The 27,511-nt window shown below is 30.7% G+C and overlaps 7 protein-coding genes across 10 annotated transcripts in view; all 7 read right to left on the reverse strand.

Moving 5' to 3' along the window:
• LOC112328137 (uncharacterized) overlaps positions 1–542 on the reverse strand; it is a 4,614-nt gene extending 4,072 nt beyond the window's left edge. The window contains exon 1 of the mRNA XM_052454418.1: positions 169–542. Within this exon, the coding sequence (XP_052310378.1) occupies positions 169–476 (308 nt within the window). The 5' untranslated portion in view covers positions 477–542. The remainder of the gene's footprint in view (positions 1–168) is intronic.
• The window catches only part of LOC7459973 (uncharacterized), a 24,471-nt gene extending 19,629 nt beyond the window's left edge, over positions 1–4,842 (reverse strand). The window contains exon 1 of one of the 2 annotated variants that reach the window (XM_052454417.1): positions 4,747–4,842. The gene's annotated coding sequence lies outside the window, so the exon portion shown is untranslated. The remainder of the gene's footprint in view (positions 1–4,746) is intronic. The other variant, XM_052454416.1, reaches the window with a different exon arrangement.
• LOC112325789 (uncharacterized) overlaps positions 1–11,942 on the reverse strand; it is a 24,435-nt gene extending 12,493 nt beyond the window's left edge. The window contains exons 1-2 of one of the 2 annotated variants that reach the window (XM_052454420.1): positions 11,475–11,942; positions 10,938–11,238 (exon numbers count right to left, since the gene is read on the reverse strand). In XM_052454420.1, the coding sequence (XP_052310380.1) occupies positions 10,938–11,238; positions 11,475–11,782 (609 nt within the window). In that variant the 5' untranslated portion in view covers positions 11,783–11,942. Of the gene's footprint in view, positions 1–10,381; positions 11,239–11,474 lie in introns of those variants that run through there. The other variant, XM_024592849.2, reaches the window with a different exon arrangement.
• On the reverse strand, positions 4,221–4,747 carry LOC7459970 (uncharacterized). Its single transcript, XM_052454422.1, has one exon. The coding sequence runs from the start codon at positions 4,730–4,732 to the stop codon at positions 4,400–4,402; it is 333 nt and encodes a 110-aa protein (XP_052310382.1). The 5' UTR covers positions 4,733–4,747; the 3' UTR covers positions 4,221–4,399.
• Positions 5,747–7,119, reverse strand: LOC112325785 (uncharacterized). 2 transcript variants are annotated; one of them, XM_052454419.1, is made up of 2 exons: positions 6,657–7,119; positions 5,747–6,468 (listed from the first exon to the last, which is right to left on the reverse strand). In XM_052454419.1, exons 1-2 carry the CDS (start codon positions 7,004–7,006, stop codon positions 5,958–5,960), a joined length of 861 nt encoding a protein of 286 aa, XP_052310379.1. In that variant the 5' UTR covers positions 7,007–7,119; the 3' UTR covers positions 5,747–5,957. The 2 variants fall into 2 exon arrangements, with proteins under 2 accessions (XP_052310379.1, XP_006380278.3); XM_006380216.3 differs by having other exon boundaries at positions 5,747–6,396; positions 6,657–7,114.
• Positions 11,943–13,446: 1,504 nt separating the features above from the next.
• On the reverse strand, positions 13,447–15,834 carry LOC7459968 (uncharacterized). Its single transcript, XM_002309723.4, has 3 exons — positions 15,487–15,834; positions 14,520–14,956; positions 13,447–14,131 (listed from the first exon to the last, which is right to left on the reverse strand). The coding sequence occupies exons 1-3, from the start codon at positions 15,649–15,651 to the stop codon at positions 13,696–13,698; spliced, it is 1,038 nt and encodes a 345-aa protein (XP_002309759.3). The 5' UTR covers positions 15,652–15,834; the 3' UTR covers positions 13,447–13,695.
• A 3,904-nt stretch (positions 15,835–19,738) lies between these two features.
• Positions 19,739–20,539, reverse strand: LOC7469567 (signaling peptide TAXIMIN 2). The gene is made up of 2 exons (XM_002309722.4): positions 20,350–20,539; positions 19,739–19,971 (listed from the first exon to the last, which is right to left on the reverse strand). Exons 1-2 carry the CDS (start codon positions 20,445–20,447, stop codon positions 19,848–19,850), a joined length of 222 nt encoding a protein of 73 aa, XP_002309758.1. The 5' UTR covers positions 20,448–20,539; the 3' UTR covers positions 19,739–19,847.
• Positions 20,540–27,511: the final 6,972 nt, after the last annotated feature.

Here is a 27,511-nt window from a genome sequence, read left to right on the forward strand (position 1 = left end):
GACAGTAAAATGATAAAAAAAAAAATAACTATCTCACACAAATCTTGGACAACAGGAAAGCATATCAAGTCCAGGACCAGTTGATCAGAGTCAACATGTTTGATCAAAACTACAGAATGGCAGTTGAACATAAAACGGGACCGAAATGGTGATGTTTAGGACACTTACCCCCTTCGATCAGCTACTTGTCTAGTTATTTTTACCCTCTTGGTAGCCCCTTGATAAAGCTCTTCAAGACTACAAGACAGGGTGTGCTTAATTGCAGGATCTTTTCCAGGAGCACTAACCACGACACTTTCTTCAAAAGATCTAACGATACCATCACCATCTCTGTTATTGGAGAACTCTGCTCCTCTCCTGTTTTGATTTGGGCTATTAAACCCGAAAGATTCAGCAAGACGGTAAAAATAACTTGAAAAGATTCCTCTTTTGTTTTCAAAAGATTCATCATCTGCTGCCCTACTATGACTAGTCATGTCGTTGATAGAAGGTGGATGAAAGAAAGGCACAGAGAACTGTTCTAGCCCAGTGTAATGCAACTGCTCTACTTATAGGAAAAGTTAATTTCCTACGTAGCTAGCATACTTCAAGTTGTGGAAAAATTGAAGCATAGTGTTTGGCTTACAGATGAAGAAAACTTAGTCCCGTACTGGAAAATATTTTTTTTTAAATGAATTTTAAAAAAATAAATTTTAAAAAAATAAATTATTTTCTGATGTTTGGTAGTATAATAAAAATAAATTGAAAAATACTTTTCAGTGTTTAGTCATGTCATGGAAAATAAACTGGAAAATAACTTATTAATGTTTTATTTTTTTCAAGTTTATTAAAATAATGAGAAACAAATCTTATAAATTAAAAAGTTGAATGAGAATGAAATTAAAAAATATATATAATTTATTTCAAATAAAATAAATAATAAAAAAAATTAAAAGATGAAGAAATTAAAATAATAATAATTAACATTTGATAAATTATTTCAAATAAAATAAGTAACAATCAAAAGAATGAGGACCACATTTGATAGATAAAAAGTTTCAATTAAAAAATGATAAGGGAAAAGCAAATAACAATTATAAAAATAAGGACCAAAGGTAATATAAAAATTAAATTCTAAGGGATGAAATTTAAAAATAAATATTCAAAATAAAATATATATTGCAATCAAAAGTTTGAGGATCAAATTTGATATAATCAGCAAATAATATGACATTTCCAAATTTTTCACAACTTCCGAAGAGTGTTGTCCGCCCAAAATAAGGTCCCGTTTGTTTGCTGGAAAGTAGTTTCCTTTTGGAAAGTGAATTCCGGGAAAGTAAATTATTTTCTAATGTTTGGTAGTGTAATGGAAAATAAGTTGGAAAACACTTTCTAGTGTTTGGTTATGTCATGGAAAATGAGCTGAAAAATAACTTATTAATGTTTTATTTTTCTCAAGTTTATTAAAATAATGAGGAACAAATCTGACAAATTAAAAAGTTGAATGAGAATGAAATTGAAAAAAATATAATTTCATAAATTATCTCAAATAAAATAAATAACAATCAAAATAATAGAGATCAAATCTAAAAAATAAAAGATGAAGAAATTAAAATAATAATAATTAACATTTCATAAATTATTTCAAATAAAATAAGTAACAATCAAAATAATAGAGATCAAATCTAAAAAATAAAAAAAATAAAAGATGAAGATATTAAAATAATAATAATTAACATTTGATAAATTATTTCAAATAAAATAAGTAACAATCAAAAGAATGAGGACCAAATTTGATAGATAAAAAATTTCAATTAAAAAATGATAAGGGAAAAACAAATAATAATTATAAAAATGAGAATCAAAGTTAATATAAAAATTAAATTTTAAGAGATGAAATTGAAAAATAAATATTCAAAACAAAATATATATAGCAATTAAAATTTTGAGGACCAAATTTGATATAATCAGTAAATAATATGACATTTCTAAATTTTTCACAACTCCGGAAAGTGTTTTCCGCCCAAATTTTTCAGGAAAACACTTTCCTGAAAACAAGGTAAATTTTCTTTTGACTGAAAAATATTTTCCGTTGACCAACTCTCTTAATGACAAACAAACAAAAAAAAATTTGGAAAGTAGTTTCCCGGAAACCACTTTTCGGGAACCAAACACATCCTAAAAGGAAAACACTTTCTTGGAAACCAAGCCAAATTTTCCTTTGACTGGAAAGTGTTTTCCGTTGACCAGAAAATGTTTTTCGTTGACCAACTTTTCTAATGGCAAACAAACACAAGAAAGTTTCGAAAGTGGTTTTCTGAAAACCATTTTTCAGGAAACAAATGCAGCCTTAATGACTAAGCTGTTAAAAAAATTAGGAAATATAGAAGGTCACTAAATTAAATACTTTGATTTATATTTGTTTTTTATTTTTTTTAATTTTAATTTTAGTTATTGATAATTTTTTTTATTAAGATATATAATTTTTAATTTATTTAATTATCTATTTGAATAGGCTTTTTAATTTACATTTAATCTTTTTTTATGTATAAAAATACAATGAAAAAACTTTGCTATACAATTTTTTTTTATGTTGGTGTTGCACTATTTTCCATATTTTTGGGGAATAATTTCATGAAGAGGTGTGACTGTGAATGAATTACAAGGCAAAACTCAGAATTCAATGGGGGCGATGATAAATATTTGTGTACTGGAATGTCAGGAATATAAATGCTCTTTACTTCTTCCTTCAGGTTGAGAAAAGGGTGGTTTTTGTCTTTCATTATGCTATTTTTTATAGTTATGGATTAAAAAAAAGTAAACTTTTTTTTAAAAGTATTTTTTTATTATAATTTAAAAAACATAGGTTTTTAAAAAATACATGTTTAATTAATATTATTAGTGAGAATTTATATATGAAAAGCATATATTCATAAATAAAGACAGTATTTGACATTGTGCTAGCGATTATTTTTTAAAGTATTTTTCATTTAAAAATATATTAAAATAATATTTTTTTATTTTTAAAAATTTATTTTTAATACCAGCATATTAAAATAATCTATAAACACAAAAAAATAATTTTTTTAAAAGAGAGTCATGGCCGTGTAAACATATCACCCCAAAAAACAGGTTATTTTATCTTATATACAACTAAGGTTTGAAATGCAGTTTTATATGGTTCCAATACAAAAAACAAAAGTTATATAGCTAGCTTAATGGTTTTTTCTCTATGGTTAAGCAAAAAAACAGAAGCTATTACAATATCAAACGGTTTCTAAGTGCGTGTTTGATATTGTAATGCAAGATGTTTTTCAAAAATATTTTTCACTTGAAAATACATTAATTTTTTTTAGTAATAGTTCATCAAAACCATTAGAAAGTACTAAAAAAATCAATTTTATGTTTTTTCAAGTTAAAAATGCTTTTAAAACACACTCAAATGCAGCTTCAAACACAAAAACTAGTACACAATAAATGTTGTTGGAGATTATGGTAAAAATTGTGTTTTAAAATGATTTTTATTTAAAAATATATTAAAATAATATTTTTTTGTTTTAGATGTTAGCACATTAAAACGTTTAAAAAAATATTAAATTTTTTTTAAAAAAAAAATAAAAACAATTACCGTTCAACCACCACACCAAATAAACACTAAGTTGTGTAACCTAATTTTATGTTACTTTGGACTGAAGGAAGTAACAGTGAATCAAAGTAACATTTAGTCACTAAATACATGCTAACAAAAGCAAATAAGCTAAGTATGCTTGATCTCCAAAAAGTAAAAAGAATTACTGATCATTGATGATTTTATTAGGCTCGATGCGCTGAAAACTGTCACGTTATTCTATAAGTTGATTCTGATGAATAAAATACTTTCATTTGAAGAAAATATACGTTGGTTGGATTCCACTACTCCCAAAACAAGGTGGTTGTGTGGATTTGGTTTTCATGGGTGAGATTCTGCATCTTACAGAATCACCATGGTTTTGTAATAGCACGTTTCTTGTTCTTGAAAGGGGAAATAAAGAAAAAAGAATGGTTAGCACAGCTGATTTTAATCATGTCGTCTTCTTGTAGGAATCCACTCATATATATTCACCATCTTTGCATAAAGTTGATGGCACACTGTTCTGAACTAAAGAGAAAGAAAACAAGGATGCACCAAAAATCAACAAGAGCTAATTTTAATTGAAATTGTAACTGATAAGTTCCTCAGTACACCCTTAAGCACATCGATGTATTTAGAAAGATGGCATTCTTGCTCTGAAACAGAAACTACTAAAAACTGGGAGCGTATATAACAAGTTCTGTATCAAAAAGAACCAATCTAAATACTACGTTTTATGTAATTTGTATTTACAAAACTGCTCCATTTCTATGGAGATGTGTTGTGCATTAAATATTGGCATTGATGTTCTCAGCCCAAGAGTTTTTTGATTCCTGCCTTCTGCTCTGCAGTCAACCTTGTTGGAAACTTGATGTTGAACTTGATCCTCAGATTTCCTCTCTTTGTTGGGTCCTTTTGGATTGGCATCCCTTCCCTTGGGACAACCTCCTCATAGTTTGGATCAATCACGGTGTTGATCGGAATGGTCAAATTCCTTCCATCTAAGGTGGTGAGATGGACAGTGTAACCTGTCAAGGCTTCAGCTAAGGGAATCTTCTGTGTGACAATCAAGTCATTTCCATCACGAGTGAACACAGGGTGAGGTTTTTCAACTTGCAATATCTTGTAGTAATCCACTCCCATTGCGTTGCTGCTGCCTCCTCCTCCTCCTCCTCCTCCTCTCTTTCTCTTCTTCACTTTGCTTATCTTGGTTTTTCTACTTCAAAAAAATCCTGGGGTGCTTTGCTCGCTCGCTTTTGTTATGTTAATTTATCCTGGGGTGCTTTGCTCGCTCGCTTTTGTTCTGTTAATTTACGGTAATGTGATGATGGTGGAGGTAGAGTAGTAATATTTGGGGGTTTGTGGTGTTTAGGATTTGGGTTAATGCTAAAAATTTGCACCTCTATTCTTTATTGTACCTTGCTTTGTGTTGCTGTTAAATCCATCCTTATACTTTTAATCTTTCTCTAGTTTGGTCCTTATGCTTATGGTTGGGTCAATACCCTTGAATCGAATTGATTATCTTTTGTTGTATTTAGGGCCAAGTTACTAAATTCTAGCAAGTGTTGCTGTTAAATCCATCCTTATACTTTTAATCTTTCTCTAGTTTGGTCCTTTTGCTTATGGTTGGGTCAATACCCTTGAATCGAATTGATTATCTTTTGTTGTATTTAGGGCCAAGTTACTAAATTCAGCTTTGCCTAGGGCTAAGTGACGGATTGAGTATGTCAATTTGATCAATTTAAAACAAAGTTTTTTTAAAGATTTTTTTTAAATCAAACCAGATTTTAATTAGAATTAATCTATTAAAACGTTGAAGTCAAATCAAATAAATTTTTATTTGATTATTTTTTAAAATTAGACTTGGACTAGGGTTGAATCAGCTTGATCCTATTAAATCAAACCAGTTTAATCATTGTAATTCAAGAGTATATAGATTTTTTTAACTATTTTTTCTTTGATGTAGTCTAAATTTCAATAGATCATGCAATCAAGTATTTTTTGATCGACTCTCAGATATTCAATAACATAAAAAAAAATTATAAATTATATATTTTTGAATCTCATCCATCGGCACAAGTTTTTATCATGATATGAGAAATTAAATGAAGTAAATGCTCTTTCAAATTGTACCTTTTACTGTCAAGAAAGGAAAGATTCAACAACAATCAAGGGGAACCAGTTTTCATTAAGAACATTATGAAGAAGATGGTCAAACCCTGCATTAAAACATCTCAGAAAGATGCCATACTTCACACAGACACACAGACACACACAAACACAAACACAAACACAAACTGCAGCAAGAGGATACCAATCCAAAGGATCCCTTCCCATAGGAGATGTCTCACATGCTGATATAGAGATATCAAGGACCAAAGAGTCTCCTGATTCCTGCCTTCTGCTCTGCATTAACCCTTGTTGGGAACCTGATATCAAACTTGATTTTCAAAATCCCTCTCTTTGTTGGGTCGCCGAGGATCGGCATCCCTTCATTCGGGACAAACTTCTGATAGTTGGGATGGATCACATCATTGATCGGAAGGGTTAAATTCCTGCCATCTAAGGTAATAAGATGGACAGTGTAGCCTGTAAAGGCTTCAGTTACAGAAATCCTTCGAGTGACGATCAAGTCATTTCCATCACGAGTAAACTCAGAGTGGGGTTTTTCATCAACAATGAAGACAACATCAGCAGGTGTTATATTTGGTCTTTCGTTCCCTTTCTCTTCGAAAGTGATCTTCGTGCCTTTCTTCCAACCAGGCTTTGTGTCAATGGTTAGAATCTCCTCTGTTTCCCTGGTCAAGCTGCGCTCCATCCCACAAAAAAGATAGAGCACAAGAAACACCATTAACAAAGCTCTTGGACCTTTCAGAAGACTGTAAAATGATGAAAAATAACTATCTCACACAAATCTTTGACTACAGGAAAGCATATCAAGTCCAGGACCAGTGATCAGAGTCAACATGTTTGATCAAAACTACAGAGCAGGTGACCATAAAACAGGACCAGTTGACACTAGTTGACCATAAAACAGGACCAGAGAGGTGATGTTTAGGACACTTACCCACTTCGATCAGCTACTTCTCTAGTTATTTTTACCCTCTTGGTAGCCCCTTGATAAAGCTCTTCAAGACTACAAGGCAGGGTGTGCTTAATTGCAGGATCTTTTCCAGGAGCACTAACCCCGAAGCTTTGTTCAAAGGATCTAGAGATATCATTATCATCGCCATTTAAGTTACTGGAGATCCCTGTTCCTCTCCTGTTTTGATTTGGGCTATTAGACCCGAAAAATCCAGCAAAGATATCATCAGCTGACCTACTGGAGATCCCTGTTTCTCTCCTGTTTTGATTTGGGCTATTAGACCCGAAAAATCCAGCAAAGATATCATCAGCTGACCTACTCTGACTAGTCATCTCGTTGATAGAAGGTGGATGAAAGAAAGGCAAAGAGAACTGTTCTAGCTCACTGTAATGCAACTGCTCTTAAAGGAAAAGGAAAAGTAAACTATAGGCTATAGGTGTAATGCAACTGTTGAGTTTATTTTCTTAGTTAGAGTTTTATAAATTTTAGAATGATTAAAACTTTTATAATTATTAATTTTAAAATTTATAGAATTAATAAAGATACCCACAATCCAATAAATACATTCACATTAATTAAAAAAAAGAAAAGTCTCTCAGGATTTAAAGTGGTGGAGAATTGAAGGACGGTGATTGGCCAGGCATAACATAAAGCTTAAGTTGTTGGACTGGGTGGAACTATTTGAAAACGATTTGCTTAGGAGACACAGACTACAACACTTACCTTTTTTTCTTCAATTAATTTATTTAATTAAAAGATTAAGTTGGTAAATTTTAGACTCTGATATCATTAATGATTTTTAATTTTTTATAGTAATCATTAATGATTTAGAATATCCTCTCGTACAGATTTCCCGATAATAATGACAGAGTTCTTGGCGATGTGATGTGAAAGAAAACGTTGAAAAAGATAGGAACATGTGAATGCCTCGTTTGCTTGTCCCTTATAGTCAATATCAAATAAGATAACGGAGACCGAGTAGAGTCGTTGAATTGACCCATGATATCAGACCGAGTTTTATATAAATAAATAATTGTGCACCGAGGCTTCTGGCCCAGCGGCAGAGGCAAGGTTTTCTTGCCTCTGTCATCTGGATTCGAGCCTCAGCATGCACACCTGTCACCCTCGCGGTGTCTTACCTGCCTACTGGGCTTGCAGGGTGTTCAGTGGATCTGGGATTTAGTTGTGGTGCGCGTAAGCTGGCCCGGACACCCCAGGTTAAAAAAAAAAATTGTGTCTTGATTTATCAAATTTAATTTGATTTGTCTTTTAAATTCATTTTTTTTAATTCTTTAGTTTTAAATTTTCTTTTATATTGATCATATTGTATAGCTTATTGATTATGTTAAAAAAATTTAATATATAAAACTGCATATAACCCTTCATAATGATAATGATAATAATGATGAAAATATTCCGTTCTAATAATAAATAAATAAAGAAGAGGAAGGTTAGTTTTAGGAGTTAATTGGAATAAAAAATTGAAATGGGGTTAAATTATAATGTTTAGATTCTTAAGGATTAAGGAAAGAGCTCAGGGAGAAATAAAAGATTTAATGGGGGCTAAAATAGGATTACAAAATAGTCAACCTTGCTTTTATTTGTGAGGGAGGCCGACGGCAGCTATTGGAAGAAGGGGGGAGGGTTTTCTTTCAAAACTACCTCTAGTTTTTCCTTTAAATTGCAAGAGATTCAGAGTTAAAGTGGGTGGTGAGGCTAATTTATGAAAGGGAGAACATTTAGGGTGTATTTGTTTTTGAGATAATTTTTGTGGTTGTAGTTTTAAAAAAATAATTTTAGTTATAGTTAGTTCGATTTAGATATGTATTTGGTAAAAATTATAGTTGAAGTTTATGTGTAGCAAAAAACATGTATAAAATACTTAAATAAAATATTTTGACTTTTTTACAAACAGTAAAAAAGAGATCAGTAAAATATATTTACAAAACTCAATTAAAAAATTATGTAAAAACTGTTATATAAAATCTCCATTTTAAACTCAATTTTTTAATGGATTTTGCAGTATAAAACTCAATTTTTTTTTAATACCAAACATGTTGCTATGTTTAATTCACCACTAATGTGAAAGCTAACAAAAACAAACAAAGTCTTAGACTTCAAATTGAGAGGGGTTGGAGAGAAGGAAAGTGTAGGTAGCGAGATAAAAGCAAAGGAAGAACGAGAGAGCAAGGAAATTATGGTTGCTTGTGATGAAGGTGTGGCCGGCTGACGGTGTTTGTTTACGCAATAGCTTCTGCTTTTAAAACTCATCGTGTAAACATTAAGTTTGGTAACATAAAATTCAACTGACTTTTCATGTGGGACCCATATATATTTTTGTTGAAATGCTGGTTCGTGACGTCTGCAACCAGGTGAATATAATTCACCTGACACTGTTCGTGTAAACAGTGCCCAGGTGAATAACTACTTATATTAAAAAAAAATATTTTTTTAAAATTATATTTTACTCGAAAACTAGTGTTTAATATTATTTAATAATACTACATAAATTAGAAGAAGATCGCTTGATGACGTAGCATTTGCAGAATTTGATCGCAAGCCCAATTATGTTCTTGTCGGGTCCGACCTAGTTAAAAAAAATTCAGTTTTTATTTTTATTTGTAATTATGTTTTATTCAAAAAAATTAGAAGGAGATTGTTTGATGACGTAACAAAAAATTCAGTTTTTGTTGTTGCGCGCTTAAGAAACCATGGAAAATATAATCCTTGTTAGATAGATTTCGTACGTGATTAAATTGCACATAGTTTAATGGAATAATAAAAAATATTTGATATTAATATTATTTATTTCATGATGTAATAACAGTAATTAAATCTACAATATTTAAATTAAAAATCATCAATATTAATATATATATATATATATATATATATATATATATATATATATATATATATATATTAATATATATTATTTTATAACCTCAATTTGAAAAGCATTCTTTTAACCAAACACGTTAAACTACTTTTTGTTCAACCTCAATTTCAACTACAGTTTTAACCAAACATATATTTTTCCAAATCAACCTCAACTAAAAATATTTTTTATAAAACAACTTTTTTCAAACCACAACTACAACAGCTACCACAATACCAAAAACAAAAATTAGAGAGTTCTTTAAATTGAATCAGTGATGTAAACAGTATTTTTTTTTTATTTACGTGGGGTGTCCGAGCCAGCTTACGCGCACCACGACTATTCCCCACGGCCCACTGGACATCCTGCAAGCCCAGGAGTAGGTAAGGCACCGCGGGGGTGACAGGCGTGCACATAGAGAGTCGAACCCGGGACGGGGGCGGAACAAGTCACACGATTGATCACAGCAGCTAGGCCCTCAGTTGCAATGTAAACAGTATTTTGATTTGAGTTATGATGGTATAAGTTTGTGGTGCTATCTTGATAAATTGTGAGAATTTTATAAGTCATTGTTTTGTGAATAAGATGGTTGGATAGATTTGGCCATGTATATATTGACAGGAAACTCTTTGATAGCTAGTAATTGCTGGAACATCACACACGATTGCTTTTATATTTTAACACATTGAATTTCATAATAAAATAATATAAATTATATCTTAATATTTTATTTAATATTTTAAATTTTTAAATTAAATTAATTCTTTGATATGATATTTAATATAAATTTCAAGTTTGAGAAACTTACTTAAAAATATACGTTAATAAATAATATAATCATATCTGAGCTTTATTTCATTGTTTGACAAATAGTGATGGTTTGGGATGGGAAGCAGGAAATTAATCCTGGAAGGTGTCATTTACAGGGAAGTGACTCATGTTTCAGGATATGGCAGGAGGGAAACGCTCTCCAAGCTCGACCTTTTGAACTGAAGAAAGGAAGGATTCAACACCAATCAAGGGGAAGCATTTTCCATAATTGACACCATAATTAAGAAGTTGGCCAAACCCTACATTAAACATCTCAGAAAGATTTCATACTTCACATATATATATATATATATAACACAACTTAAAAGTCTGAAACTGTCAAATACCACTGCAATTTATCACAAACTGCGTCAAGAGGATACCAATCCAAAGGCTTCCTTCACATAGGATATGTCTGCCATGCTGATATAGAGATCTCAAGCACCAAAGAGTCTCCTGATTCCTGCCTTCTGCTCTGCATTAACCCTTGTTGGGAACCTGATATCAAACTTGATTTTCAAAATCCCTCTCTTTGTTGGGTCGCCGAGGATGGGCATCCCTTCATTCGGGACAACCTTCTGATAGTTGGGATGGATCACATCATTGATCGGAAGGGTTAAATTCCTGCCATCCAAGGTTGTAAGATGGACAGTGTAGCCTGTAAAGGCTTCAGTTACAGAAATCCTTCGAGTGACGATCAAGTCATTTCCATCACGAGTAAACTCAGAGTGGGGTTTTTCATCAACAATGAAGACAACATCAGCAGGTGTTACATTTGGTCTTTCGTTCCCTTTCTCTTCAAAAGTGATCTCCGTGCCTTTCTTCCAACCAGGCTTCGTGTCAATGGTTAGAATCTCCTCTATTTCCCTGGTCAAGCTGCGCTCCATCCCACAAAAAAGAAAGAGCACAAGAAACACCATTAACAAAGCTCTTGGACCTTTCAGAAGACAGTAAAATGATAAAAAAAAATAACTATCTCACACAAATCTTTGACAACAGGAAAGCATATCAAGTCCAGGACCAGTTGATCAGAGTCAACATGTTTGATCAAAACTACAGAATGGCAGTTGAACATAAAACGGGACCGAAATGGTGATGTTTAGGACACTTACCCCCTTCGATCAGCTACTTGTCTAGTTATTTTTACCGTCTTGGTAGCCCCTTGATAAAGCTCTTCAAGACTACAAGACAGGGTGTGCTTAATTGCAGGATCTTTTCCAGGAGCACTAACCACGACACTTTCTTCAAAAGATCTAACGATACCATCACCATCTCTGTTATTGGAGAACTCTGTTCCTTTCCTGTTTTGATTTGGGCTATTAAACCCGAAAGATTCAGCAAGACGGTAAAAATAACTTGAAAAGATTCCTCTTTTGTTTTCAAAAGATTCATCATCTGCTGCCCTACTATGACTAGTCATGTCGTTGATAGAAGGTGGATGAAAGAAAGGCACAGAGAACTGTTCTAGCCCAGTGTAATGCAACTGCTCTACTTATAGGAAAAGTAATTGTCCTACGTAGCTAGCATACTTCAAGTTGTGGAAAAATTGAAGCATAGTGTTTGGCTTACAGATGAAGAAAACTTAGTTCCGTACTGGAAAATAGTTTTTTTTTAAAAATAAATTTTAAAAAAGTAAATTCCAGAAAAGTGAATTATTTTCTAATGTTAGGTAGTGTAATGAAAAATAAGTTAGAAAACACTTTCCAGTGTTTGGTTATGTCAGAAAAGTATTTTTTTATTATAATTTAAAAAACATAGGTTTTTTAAAAATACATGTTTAATTAATATTATTGGTGAAAATTTATATATGTAAAGCATATATTCATAAATAAAGACAGTATTTGACATTGTGCTAGCGATTATTTTTTAAAGTATTTTTTATTTAAAAATATATTAAAATGATATTTTTTTATTTTTAAAAATTTATTTTTAATACCAGCATATTAAAATAATCTATAAACACAAAAAAATAATTTTTTTAAAAGAGAGTCATGGCCGCGTAAACAAATCACCCCAAAAAACAGGTTATTTTATCTTATATACAACTAAGATTTGAAATGCAGTTGTGTATGGGTCCAATACAAAAAACAAAAGTTATATAGCTAGCTTAATGGTTTTTTCCTCTATGGTTAAGCAAAAAAATAGAATCTATTACAATATCAAACGGTTTCTAAGTGCGTGTTTGATATTTTAATGCCAGATGCTTTTCAAAAATATTTTTCACTTGAAAATGCATTAATTTTTTTTAGCAATAGTTCATCAAAACCATTAGAAAGTACTAAAAAAAATCAATTTTATGTTTTTTCAAGTTAAAAATGCTTTTAAAACACACTCAAATACAGCTTCAAACACAAAAACAAGCAGACAATAAGTGTTGTTTGAGATTATGGTAAAAATTATGTTTTAAAATGATTTTTATTTAAAAATATATTAAAATAATATTTTTTTTGTTTTAGATGTTAGCACATTAAAACGTTTAAAAAAATATCAAATTTTTTTAAAAAAAAAATTCAAAAAACAATTACCGTTCAACAACCACACCAAATAGACACTAAGTTGTGTAACCTAATTTTATGTTACTTTGGACTGAAGGAAGTAACAGTGAATCAATGGAACATTTAGTCACTAAATACATGCTAACAAAAGCAAATAAGCTAAGTATGCTTGATCTCCAAAGAGTAAAAAGAATTACTGATCTAGATGATACTATACTGATCATTGATGATTTTATTAGGCTCGATGCGCTGAAAACTGTCACGTTATTCTATAAGTTGATTCTGATGAATAAAATACTTTCATTTGAAGAAAATATACGTTGGTTGGATTCCACTACTCCCAAAACAAGGTGGTTGTGTGGATTTGGTTTTCATGGGTGAGATTCTGCATCTTACAGAATCACCATGGTTTTGTAATAGCACGTTTCTTGTTCTTGAAAGGGGAAATAAAGAAAAAAGAATGGTTAGCACGGCTGATTTTAATCATGTCGTCTTCTTGTAGGAATCCACTCATATTCACCATCTTTGCATAAAGTTAATGGCACACTGTTCTGAACTAAAGAGAAAGAAAACAAGGATGCACCAAAAATCAACAAAAGCTAATTTTAATTGAAATTGTAACTGATAAGTTCCTCAGTACACCTTTAAGCACATCGATGTATTTAGAAAGATGGCATTCTTGCTCTGAAACAGAAACTACTAAAAACTGGGAGCGTATATAACAAGTTCTGTATCAAAAAGAACCAATCTAAATACTACGTTTTATGTAATTTGTATTTACAAAACTGCTCCATTTCTATGGAGTTGTGTTGTGCATTAAATATTGGCATTGATGTTCTCAGCCCAAGAGTTTTTTGATTCCTGCCTTCTGCCCTGCAGTGAACCTTGTTGGAAACTTGATGTTGAACTTGATCCTCAGATTTCCTCTCTTTGTTGGGTCCTTTTGGATTGGCATCCCTTCCCGTGGGACAACCTCCTCATAGTTTGGATCAATCACGGTGTTGATCGGAATGGTCAAATTCCTTCCATCCAAGGTGGTGAGATGGACAGTGTAACCTGTCAAGGCTTCAGCTAAGGGAATCTTCTGTGTGACAATCAAGTCGTTTCCATCACGAGTGAACACAGGGTGAGGTTTTTCATCAATAATGAAAACTAGATCTGCTGGTTTTGAATTCGGCTGCTCATTCCCTTTCTCAGGGAAGGTGATCTTTGTGCCCTTCTTCCAACCAGGCTTTATGTCAATGGTTAGAATCTCCTCCACTTGTATGGTCTTGCTGCACAAGAACAAAAGTGCAAGTTTAGTGAAATGATCTAGCAACTAATGCTCTGCGCATAAACATCATCATCAAAAAAGCTCCAAGACTTTTACTAGATTGTGAATTGATCTGGCAACTAATCCCATGAATCGCTCACAACGGAGATCAAATTTCTTGTGTTGTGAGCATGGACAGCAAGTAAAATCCACGAAAACAACATGCATTTATTCTTTTGGTAGGCAGCACCTCCCATTAGGCCATTACATGTGGAAAATCAAAAGGGAAAAACTTGATGCTCAATTTGATAGGCAGAAACCCCTAGCAGAAATTTACACAAACTAAAAGGAACCATACTTCAGAAACAAACCTAGAGCAAGATAATTAATGTAAGAAGATATATACTTACCCACTTGCATCGACAATGTCCCTAGATATCTTCATTCTTTTGGTAGCCCCCTTGTAAAGCTCCTCAAGACTACAAAGCAGCCTTTTCTCAATTGGAGGAGCTTTTCTAGGAACACTTTGATGCATTGACCCTCCACCTCCTTCACCAAAAGAACTAAAGATAGCATCACCAAACATCCCACCTGGGAACCTTGTCCCTCTCATGCCTCCACTGCCACCTCCCATCCCTCCAAATGGACCTGAAGACCCGAAAAATTCAGCAAAAATATCATCAGCGTTGCGGGGATTGAACCGAAATGTTGTAGGCCCATCTCCTGTGGAGAAGAATGAAGCTCCACCAGGACCAGCACCACCAGCACCAGGTGGTGGTACTTGCCCCTTTAGACCCTCTTCACCATATTGGTCGTACACTGCTCTTTTTTGTGGATCACTAAGGACCTGCATAAAAAACATTGAGTTTCAATACAAAATCAATCAAATAAACAATCTTCACTAGTAATTCCAATTTTACATAGAAAATTCCCCATGACATCAATGACTGAAAATCCAAGTTAATACTCCAAAGTTTCTATGTTGATAAACGCCATTAAAGATTGAAACTATGGTGTTGTTGACTTATAAGAACCAGATAATTATAATGATAATAGTAACGAACACAATAAACTACAAATCCCAGAAATTTAACCATGAAATCCCAATAAAGATAGAAACTTTATTTTATCCAACATGAATAAAAGCCAACAAATTTGAATATTTTCTAATATGAAACAGAGAGTTCCTCAAGATAACAGTTAAAAAAAGCACAATAAACTACAAATCCAAGAATTTTAACCATGAAATCCCAGTAAGGAAAACATTTTTCGATAAATTAATAAAAGTTCACAAATTTGAGCAAGATAATCCAATTTAACAACAAACCCAAATCCCAAAATTTAATCTTGAACTGTTAAAGGCAGGCAGGTACATACCTCATAAGCTTCAGAAATTTGCTTGAACTTTGCTTCAGCTTCTTTTTTGTTATTTGGGTTCTTATCAGGATGCCACTTCATGGCTAATTTCCTATAAGCTTTTTTCAAATCATCATCTTTAGCAGTCTTATCAACTTGTAATATCTTGTAGTAATCCACTCCCATGGTGTTACTGCTACCTCCTCTCTTTCTCTTCTTCACCTTGCTGATCCTTGTTTTTCTAATTCAAAAAATAACAGAGATTCAATTTTTCTTTTTTCTTTTTTGGGTTTTTGATTATTTGAGAAACATGTTTAAAATAGAAACAGTGTGGTTGTTTATAGTTTAAAACAGAACAGTGTGGTTGTGTCTGGAACACTCTACACTGTTCTATTTTAAACTTCTTCTACTTCTAGTTTATACTCATTAACTCGCTACGCGCTTTTTTAATTGAAAAACTTAATTATAAAATTAAAATATAATATATATTGGATATATTTTTTTAAATAATAGGATAATATATTGAATAATATTTTTTTAATATTAAAATGTTAATACATTAGATATTAATATGTTAAATTTATTACCCAGATAATAAGATAATTATAAACATATAAAAATTAAATTAAAATAATTTATAAAAACCTAATCTTAAAATTAAAAATAAAAATAAAAAATAATTTGAATCAACTTGAATTATATTTTTTTATTTTTTGGTTAATAGAGTTAATTATAACTATAACTATAATTTAGTTTTTTACAGTTTATGAAAATTAAGTAATTAATATTTATAGTTTTAAAAATCATATATTTTTAAATCTATTCATAATATAAAAAAAATAGATCAATAAGAAATAAATATTTTTTTAGAAGGAAATAGTGTTATAAGCATGACTAATATTAATCAAATGACTATTTAAATGTTTTTCAAGCTATAAGGATTTGTTAATTTTTTATACTATAAGTCTTGCTAGCATTAACTTTAATATATCAAGTTTTTTTCTAGACAATCTTAAATAAATAGTGTTTTAATATATATTCAGACTAGTGTTTTTATAAAATCATTTTCCCTTCCATTTTTTTATATTTAAATCTAAGATGATAGTGTGAAAAATACTTAGATTGTGTTTAGTTAGTGTTTTATATATAAAAAAAAAACATGTATAAAAAAACATAAAAAAAATCTAGTTGAAAGGCAGAGATATAAATAATTTTAAAATAATTTTATATTATTTTAAAACATGAAAAATAAAAGGATGTGTCCATTCTATCAAACCATCTCAATCTTTAACCAAATACACTATCTTATACCATGAGCAACACTCAAAACTGCTTGTCGCTTGCTCCATGATTGTTGGATGAGACCTAATTGCCTGGTTCGTTTACAAAATTATATGAATCAGCGATCATACAACTGGGGCATATTGTTGCATAAAGCAAGGTGGCCTGCAAATTAACAAATGCTAAATGTGATGGGCAATTGAGTGTTGCAATTGTGGTAGGACAAGACTCGATTGCAGTGTAGATTCGTATAGTGCTTTTTTGTTTTCTTTTTGACATGTTACTTTTTTCATTTGATCTTTTTGTGTTGATCTATTTAGCAATTAATCTTGATATTTCGTTTCTATTTTTTTTTGTTTAAGAACATCCTATTCTAATTTTGAAGGATGTAATTTAATTGCTGATGTCTTAAATTTGTTCCTAGAAGTTACCAGTTCGAATCCCACAAACTTCAGAGTCACTAGAGGCTTATATGATCGTTAGCTTCAGGGTCCATGAAATTAATTAAGGTGTGCTAGAAACTGGCTCGGACACCCACATTAATCTAAAGAAACAAAATATCTCGTTCTTGGTTTGTACTTATCATGTGAAAAATTTGATAGGTTTTTTATTTTTAAAGAGATTTGAACCAGAGGATTGAAATTGACACGGTGAAAAATAAAGGTTGTAAAAGAAGGAAATAAGCATTGCAGACGCCACATTGTGAAGATTTAGCTCGCACGTGCCATCATGGCATAACAGGTATACCAAAATTATTTCAGAAACACCATGAAAGACAACTTTTGGAGGCAGAATGAGACCTCACACATCGCTCAAATAAGGCGAGACTCTTCACATAATGGCACGTGCAAGCGTCAACCTTTCTTCCTCCCTTTTATTCACTTTGGTACCTAATTTGATAATACCTCTTTAAATAAGCCATGGATCTCATTTAACCCGATCAATTTAATCCATGTTTCACTAATAACTTTGCAATTCAGACCACAATCTCATTCAATTTAACCTCTAATTCAAAAATGACTATTCAGCTAGGGAGTAATCTTACCTCACATGAGACAAGCCATCTTCTTTTAATTTAGCCCATTCTTCTCCACTAAATATTCAATTTAATATGATTTTCATTTGATCCAAGCCCAAATAAGCCCAAGTGATGATAAAATAGGAGAGGAGGGAGTGAAATGAAAAGGAGAGTTGGTTGACTAGATAACACATTATGATAGTTTATATGACTTAGGTGAAGCATTTAACTTTTACCTTGGTGGACTACTAGAGCATTATGATTGTGTACATGACCTGGATCACACATTTTACATTTATCCTGGTTAATTGTTAGCGCTTTATGAATATGTATATGACTCAGGTCACATATTTAATGTTTATCCTGGTTGACAGCGTGTTATGTAATATATCACCGCCTTATTATTAAAAAAAAAATACCATTATATTTTTAGTTTGTGCCATATTTTTCTAGGTAATTCAAGTTGGCTTTTTACTTGCCAAATCAACTGGCTCGCATCATAGCAACTTTCATATGTTTAATTTAAAATTTAACCTAGGCAAGCAATCAAATCAAAATTTCTCAAGATTTGTTCTTTGGCCAAATTTATTGATATAATCAATGTGTTCCACATGACCTCCTTGTTTTTTATATAGATTTTTTCATGATCAGTGAAGTTTAACTACCATCAACTTATATGTTATAGGTTTACATCATTTGTTAACAAAAAATACCCATGCATTCATTTGTTACACCTCGAATATGAACTCGCAGTGGAGCACATGCAGCAGAACTAAAGCACATGCAGCAGAACTAATCCTAATTCTAAAAAGAATAAATTGACTATAAATTTTTTTTTTATTTGTTGAAACAAAACATGACTATCAATAACCTCGAATCATTGTTGTAGAACCTAGATCGGTTATGCCAGTTGACATGAGACTTAAACCAATCTGGGTTAAAGAAAAAATAGAAAAAAAAACCCTGGTTAAGTTGTTCATAGACTCAGGTTGACTGATGTATTGTAAAGAATAAAGGAAATAACAAACAAGAGAAAAACAGTGATAATCTTTCCATGTTGAAGAAAATATACCATAACCATAACCAGTTTTGAAATTGATTGAGGGAGCTTTGATGAGATATGTTAGTTTAGAGGTGCATTGTATGGAACTGATACTGCAACATTATGAAGTTCCTTTGTCATAATCGATCAAAATCTTGCTTCTAGAAAGATGCATGGAAGCTGAGATTACAGATCAATAAAATTATAATTTAAAATAAAAACTTTTCCACTCCATCTCATTAATTCCATCCTCATAGTAAGGATTTTTCTTGTATATTTGATGTGAAGGAGCATTTCTTTAATTTTTCGTTAACATGAAATTAAAAAAATCGAAACAAATAGAAAATAATATGAAGTGATCCAAAATTTTTTGGGGCTAATAAATTATATAAATTTTGAGAACCACATACACAAATATTTTAAAAACCTAAGTGATTCTAAAAATATTTATATGGTCGATTATGTAATGCCTAATCAAACTTAAAATAGGTTAATTTTAGGAATTAAATTCAGAAACTTAGAAAATTGAACTATATGTATCGTAATAATATTTTAAAATGTGATAATTATTGTTTTTCAAAATGTATTTTTTTAAATATATCATAATAATATTTTTTTTATTTTTCAAGTTTATTTTTGACATCAACACATCAAAACAATCTAAAATCATAAAAAAAATAATTTAAAATAAAAAAAAATTCAATAATTTTAAAAATTATTTTTTAAACTAAAAAACAAACACCCTCTAAATTAAATTGATAGCATATGTTTCAATGAGCCACGAAACCAATAATTTTGAAAGAAAAAAAGCCATTAAACCCACATTAGTAAGATAATGAAATCTTGAATTTCAAAAGCTTTTCCTATCACTATTTATCTATAAATTATTAAATTCCAAAGTTCGAAATGAGCATAAACAAGATAACAAACCATTAGAGGAATTAAAAAGTTTATTTGGGCATTAAAAATTCCAACAGAAGATTATGGAGGGAATATGCAATTAGCGAAAAGAGAAAATAGAAATTATCAGCAGCAGCAGCATTAACAAGGGATTTGATCAATGAACCATGTAAGTATCCTAACAGGAAGCTTCACAATATCCACTGCAAAATTGGCCAGAGCTGCACAGCATACACAACATGGGCACAAGCAACTCAATATTGTCCTACATTACATCAAAAAAGAAAAAAAAAAGTGTCAAGCACACAACAAAATGATAGTTATTTACTATAAAATAAATAAATAAATAAAAACATGATATTATCATCTGGGTTTTCTTCAAATCAATCTTCTTAAGTCAAAACCGCCCAGTTTTTTTATTGAAAAAATCAACACTATACATTATACTTTTCTGGGCACCAAACAAGCACAAGGCAATGGACAGAGTCAAGATCAAACTAAATCAAGAAAAAGAGAAAAAGAAATCAATGCCATGATCAATTTTCTTGACGTAGAGCAAACTAGCATGGTTCATGAACAGGTATGGAATCAAATTCTTGAAATTGTAATCAAGAAAACAAGAAGAGAAAATGAATGGACTCACCCAATGAGCCATATTACTGTACCAACAATGGACAAAACTAATGCAAGCAACGCAAAGGGAAGTCCTAACAAAAACCCTAATGGCTTGCAATCTCCCATTGTCTTTCTCTCTTGCTCTTGAGTTTCAATTACAGTAGAACAGGGAGTAGTTCTATGCGATATGTGTTACGATTTTGAAGTAACTATGAAGAGATTCCAAAACCTAATGAGAAGTGGAACCGGAATATAACTACCTTCCTGGGCGGTTTTTGTATATTGACTAAATCACCCTACGTGGAATTGTGATATTTTGCCTTGGTTATGGTTTAGGATTTGGTTTTCAGGTATGTAATGTGAAGGGTATTTTGGGCATTGTGTTTACGGAATCTTCATTGTTGTTTCTTTTTGGTCACCACTCACTTTGCAAAGGCTTGGCAAGACTTGTCTATCATTTTCAAATTGAAACTTGAACAATATTCTCCTTTCAATCCATGAAAATGAATTATCATCCGACTAAGATAATAGGTGCAAATATATTTATAAGAATCAATCAACTTCGTATAAAGCTCACGTTCCGATCGTGAGTTATATAACTGATCTATGAATCGACATATTAACTGAAATCATTATCTAAAAAAAAATGTTATTTAAAAAAAATAACAATTAAAAATTAAATTTGATCACATCAAATTTCAAATCAGCAAATCAGTAAATCATTGAATTGATTCATCAATCCTAATAGAGTTTTATAACTATAGATATAAAAAAGAAAATGTAAATTCAATCCTACCAATTTCAGTTAAATTTGTTGTTATAAGAAAAAAAATAAAAATTTCAATTTGCTTTTAGCTAGATATAACATAAAGAATTAATCTTCATATTAGAAAGATGAATATTAAGATATCCTAGCTTTAAATTATCCAAATAAATTAATTACCTTAACAATGTCATTATGCCCAAGACACATATTACTATTTATTATAATAAAGTAATTACTATTTTGCCCCTTTGTGAATTTATCTTTAGCCTTTGCTTCAGATGTGAGGTGGTTTTTTCACCGTGATATAAATTTCTTTTAAGAATTGAGCGAAATTATTTTGGTAAATGTGTTTTGTAATGCACAGTAAAACTATTAATGTCACCCTTTAATAAAATAATCTAATGTCTTCTACACAAAGATGATTTTGTATTTTCATATTTTATATAACAGTTGAATTACTACATTACCCTTACAATTCGAATTTTAACCCTATTCATTTTTTTGCTATTTTTTTTTTATGTAAGTTTTTTTGTTAATAGTTTTTTCAACGATCTCATCTTTCAAAATTAAATTAGATGATATTTAAATTTCTTAATTCAACTCGAGTGCATAATTTAAAAAGTTACAAGTTTTTTAGATTAGATTAGGTTTAGGAGGTTCACCTAGATTTACTTGGTTTCTTCGGCCTTTTTTTTATGCCGATGTTTTTTTTTTTTAAGTTTGACTCTTTTTTCTGGGTTTTTTTTCAATTAGGTTAGTAGTGAGTTATCTGATAATCTAAATAGGCTCGAATGTGGGTTTTTTTGTTGTTTTTTGTCCGTTTATTTATTATTATTTTTTCCATGAATATTTAAATTGTCAATTTAACCAATTACTTGAAACTTGAATTTTTTCTAGCCTATCACTTCTTTTGCTTTAAATTTGTTTTCGGCCAATTGCAACCCACGAGCAACATGTCTAGTAAATAAATAAATAAATTAGAAAGGTTTATGCTGGGCTTAAGTTGTTGTTCTGGACTGAGTGAGGCTCGTGGTTTTAAGAGCACCTGGGCTTGATTATGTACTCGATTTGAGGTTCGTAAAGCCCGGAGCTAAGTGATGTTTGATGGTGGGCTTCTCTATTTCGCTAATGCCACGGGGCAGTAGGGGAAACATGATCTGACATGTCGTTTACTTCTCTAAACCGTTTTGAGTAAATTATTTCCATTATTTCAACCAAACTTTGTTGACTTTTGTAACAAGTTAAATCTAGTTAAATAAACCGTCTAGGATTTTTCTTAAATAAAAAACAATATTGTTTTTGAAAAAAAAATAATAATAATAATTGGGATGAGTTGACTCGATAAACTATGCAATGATTCAATTTTTTTAAATTCAAATCTCGGACCAGGTTGCTTGGTCAATAAATCATTGTTTTTTTAAAAAAAACATTTTTTTATGGGATATATAACTTATCTAAATTTTTTTAATTTTTAATAAAAAAAGGTTTGAATTTAAAACTTTAAAATGAAAATTCTAACTTTTAATCCCTGGAACATCCCTTTCATAAATAAAAACCTGAAAAAAAATCATGAAAGAAGAAATTATTGGATGAGTACTTTTGAATTTAATGTGGTAGCTTTTTAAAGTGATTTTTAATTGAAAAAGTATTAAAATAATATTTTTTTTATTTTAAAAAAATTATTTTTGACATCAACGCATTAAAATGATCAGAAAACATAAAAAAAATTAATTTGAAGTAAAAAAAAAAATAAAACTTTTTAAAAGTAATTTTAAAACGTAAAAATAAGTAATACTTTCATCTTTCATCTTTACAGTGACGAGATGCACAATCATAATACAGCGAATCCCCCAGAATTTCTACTTGAATTAGTTAAGGGAGAGAATCATTGCATGAACAATTCTAAAAATTACAGAGAGGTGGCATACGTATCTCCCAACAAGAAGTATGGCATTATGTGTGTATATAAATACATATAATATACGTCTTTGTACATGCATACGTACACAAGCATGCATATATAGACTTGGCTAATGTCCCCACACGTAAACTCTCAAATCCAAACAAAGCACTCTTCACCACAAAACTCTTGGATTTGAAATATATATTTCAGTGAATGACAAAAAGCTCTTCTCCACACATACCTACCTAATATATGGTGTTTGGAAATGTAGTTATGGTTGTTTTTCAAAGTGTTTTTCATTCAAAAAAGTATGCCAATAATATTTTTTTATTTTTTAAAAATCATTTTTGAGATCAGCACATCAAAATGATTTGAAAATATCAAAAACATATTACTTCAAACTATAAAAAAAAATTTTAAATTTTTTTGAAAGTGCTTTCGAAAAGCACTCCTGAACAGGCACATAGAAACCAATTGCATGTTCTTTAAAATATCATATCCCTAATTTAATTATAGCTGACAATGCAAAACAATCTTCGATTATATGAATGCATGTTTGCAGCATTAATTAATTAAATTCATCATGCTTTTCTTTAGCTAATCCATTTTCATGGCGAGAATCGGTTAATCTGTGGAGCTCAATGGACATAAAATGATTTCTGATGATCAACAAGATTAATGTTTATACGCAGACCACCATCATCCCTTGTTTGATTTAATGTATTTTCAGATTAAACCAAAAAAAAAGAATTGTTAAATCATTATAAGGTTCACTCGTGAGTCTTGGTTTTTTTTCTCGGTCTTTGTTAAATCTCGTTTCTTTAAAAAGAATTTTTTTTTAATTGAATTAAATTTATTGATTTTATTCTCTAGTATTTAATTTGAGGCAATACCTAAAAGAATTCTGTTTTTTTAATTAATATTTTTTGGAAATCAGTATACTTTGTTTTATTACCTTTTTTTTCTATACGGTTATCCTGATGTTATGTCTCGGATATTCAACATATTTACTAGGTTTAATTTAAATTTTTTTCACTGTTTTTTAATATTTATTTATCGGTAGCATGGATCAAAATCTTAAATCTTAAAAAAAAACAAATTTATATTTTCTTGATATCTTTTCTTAAAATAATAATAATAATATATAATATGCCTGCTGCGGGCTACTTATCCTGTGGATTCAGAACTACCAGATACAGCATGATTGACGAGGCAAATCCTCTTTGAAGCATATCAAAAGTGGATATGTCAGATGTCTTGTCAATATTCGTAATCCATCATAACTGGCCACGAGGGGTACACAGAATAGTTGCGCGACCCCAAACACCGACTCCGAAAAGATGGCTCAACTTGCGATTTATCAGCTAAGTTTTCATTATAATATCACTTTTTCTTCTTTTTTGTTTTAAAGAAATTTATTGAAATTAATTTGGTTGAGCCGAATAATATCAACCGATTTCACTTGAATAATATTTTATCCGATCCAAAATAAAATCTGAGCAGGGTTGGGCTCCGAATCCCTTTTACATTTTTCGAGACTGTTAAATAAATTACAAATCTTACCAATCTGAATTCAAATTGTTTTCACAGTGTGGTAAGAACTGATACCACTCGACAAAAAGATTTAAACAAAAAAACAGTTATTTTTCTTTTGTTTTTTTTTTATCATTAGGGTATCCTTTAATAGGTATTTGTGGACCGATGTAATTTTGTAATTTTTGATAGATTATGCGAATAACTTAACACATATATTTATAGACTAGCGGTGCTTCAAGAGAAGGTCTGATTGTGTCAAAATATAATAATAACTTAAAAGATGCATAACTTTTGATTCGACTGTTGAATCATGCTTAGATTTTTACAAGAGTATCTGGAGACCCTTTTCCTATGGTAGCAACTGTATTGATACGTGGACCATCAGATATTTAAAAAATCTCGCATAAACCCTTCGGTGTTGGCGGTTTCAGTGATTTTCCTTCTTATTTTTTAATTTCTTTGTTATTTCGAATTTTATATTTTTTTTCTTTGTAATTTCAGGTTTTTATTTTTGTTTCATAGTTGAAGTGGGGTTTTTAGCCTATTTAAAGCTTTGTAAACCTTCTAAGAAAGCAAACTTCATTGTTATTATTTTAAAGAGTATAAACTTCCGGATTTAGAGCTCATATCTATAGCTCATTTCACCCATTAAAATATTATGTGTTCTTTGTTTAATGTTGTTTTTAGCTTTTGTCTACTTCAAGAAATACATATAAAACTATTTTTTTATCTCACTTAATAAAATAATTTTTTTTAGAATTAGATAGGTTTTTGACACACTTTTATAATTACCAAATAGAACATAAGACTTTGGGTCAATTTTGACTATGAACCGTAGATACAAGATCCGATCTAGGAGTCAACCTAATTTAAAATATGGGTTATATATCGAGAAGGTTGTTTCTTATTTTTGCGTTTTAAAAGCGTATGTTTTTTTAAAAAATATTTTTTTTTCTTTGTTTCAAATTATTTTTTTTATTTTTAGATTATTTTGATATGCTAATATAAAATATAAATTTTAAAAAATAAAAAATATTATTTTTATATATTTTTAAATAAAAAAACATTTTAAAAAGGAACAAGATTACACACACCCTAATTCCTATAAAATTCCTGAAATGCTTTGTTGTTTTGGCAAAAAAAAAAAAATCAGGCTATTTCACTGACTTGACCTAGACTAGAGCCGGGAATTGACACTCCGGATGAGGGCACTACTGCAAACTAGCTGCATTGATCAAGAAAACAAAGATTCTTCTGAAACTGTGGTTGATCTATCACATTACTGACTAAGGAAAACACAGGACAATTTTAGTGGAGATTTTGGTTTTTTTTTCGAGTCGGGGAAGGGGGGCCTCGAGCAGGACGAGGGTTTTGGATTCTTCTAGAGATTTTGATAGAAAGGTAGGGGACCTCTCTTGGAGAGAGACATGCTGATAAAGAAAGTTAGATTCCTAATTACAGCGTCATCGATCACCAGCTTCATCAATTATTGTTTCTTTCTGGGACCCCCTCCTGTAACATGTATGTTCTTGTCTGTGATTTCTTGCGTTTATCAAGAAATCAATGTCCTTTTTACCTGTAGGATTACTTCAGCAGAAACTGTTTAGGGTTGGTATCACAGGGCAAGATGTTTTTTAAGCATAGTTGAGCTACCGTTTACTTTGACATTGGCAAGATAGATTCCATGTTCATAATCACACAGTTTGCTCCATGGATATGGGTCCAAGTTGCTTTAAGATTGACGATCTTGTTACCATTGAACATTAAGTTTACTAGCATGCACCTTTTGAGTAGCTAGGAAGGAAGAAATAGGTTTTGAATTTTGGCTCTGCTTTTCCAAGTAGCCATTTTATGCTCATATCGCGATGAAAAACATACCTGGTTGGAGTTGACGATGATAAAGTAATTTTATCTTCGGAATTATGATTTTGAATTATTGAAAATATAAGGAGAAAATATTTTTTTTCATGGATTTACTAGTCTTGACATGGATGATTTATTTAAAATCCATAGCAAAGAGAAACTTAAATCCAGTACAAGAAAAATGATTAAAAAAACCTTAATTATTGAAGGTAAAAAAAAGAGTGTTTCCAGAAGAAATGGTCCTTGAATTGCCAGCTAAAATGGGTAACAATAAAATTATAATATAAGGTAAAACCTTGTGGTAATTATTGAGAATGAAGTGGTGATAGTGACAAATAAATTAATTCTTGGAGAATGAGAGTGAAATTACATTGATGTGGACAAACCAACTTTAGAGAATATCTTATAAATGTGGCCACTGATTTTCTTCAGATAATTGTTTAATGAATTTTGCCAGCAATTACTACTCTTTGACGGCTTCAACTTTCTGACAAAAATAAAATCCGACATTATCAAATATCACTATTGGCCATTTGTCGAATATCTTGTTGTTTTTTTTAACAAAAAAAACAAATTGTCATTTTCGTGTTATTTTATGCATTAATTTAACGATTCAAGCCTTGTCTAGGAATCTCCTGCTGGTTGATGCATGCCATAGGGTATTGTACATGTATGTTACTTTGGTAAAAAAAAAATGACTATGATAGAAAATGACTATGATCCAGTTTTCGTTCTCATATGTTTTTATATATTCATATTTTCTTTTCATGATACTTTTAAATTATTATTTGAACCAAAATACTCCCTAGATTATTAAAAAAAATTTCAAAGTATAAAAAATATAGAGTAATTTTTAAAAACTCAACAAAACTTAAATAAAAAAAAAATCAATTATTGATGATCGAACCCATATTTAAGGGCTCAAAAAACCTTCATTGAGGTCAACTAAGAAAAGGACTCGTCCTCTTTTTGGCTCGGCAAAGAAAGAACTCACCCTCCCCTGAGTTAAACCAAATAAAGGATAAATCTTCTCTTGATCACAACTACATTTTAAATTATATTCTCCTTATACCTACCTTTTAGATGTATAAATTTTTTTCAAGGACCCACCATACTTTCATT

The sequence above is a fragment of the Populus trichocarpa genome, chromosome 7, assembly GCF_000002775.5.
Source record: "Populus trichocarpa isolate Nisqually-1 chromosome 7, P.trichocarpa_v4.1, whole genome shotgun sequence".
In the NCBI taxonomy this organism is placed as follows: domain Eukaryota; kingdom Viridiplantae; phylum Streptophyta; class Magnoliopsida; order Malpighiales; family Salicaceae; genus Populus; species Populus trichocarpa.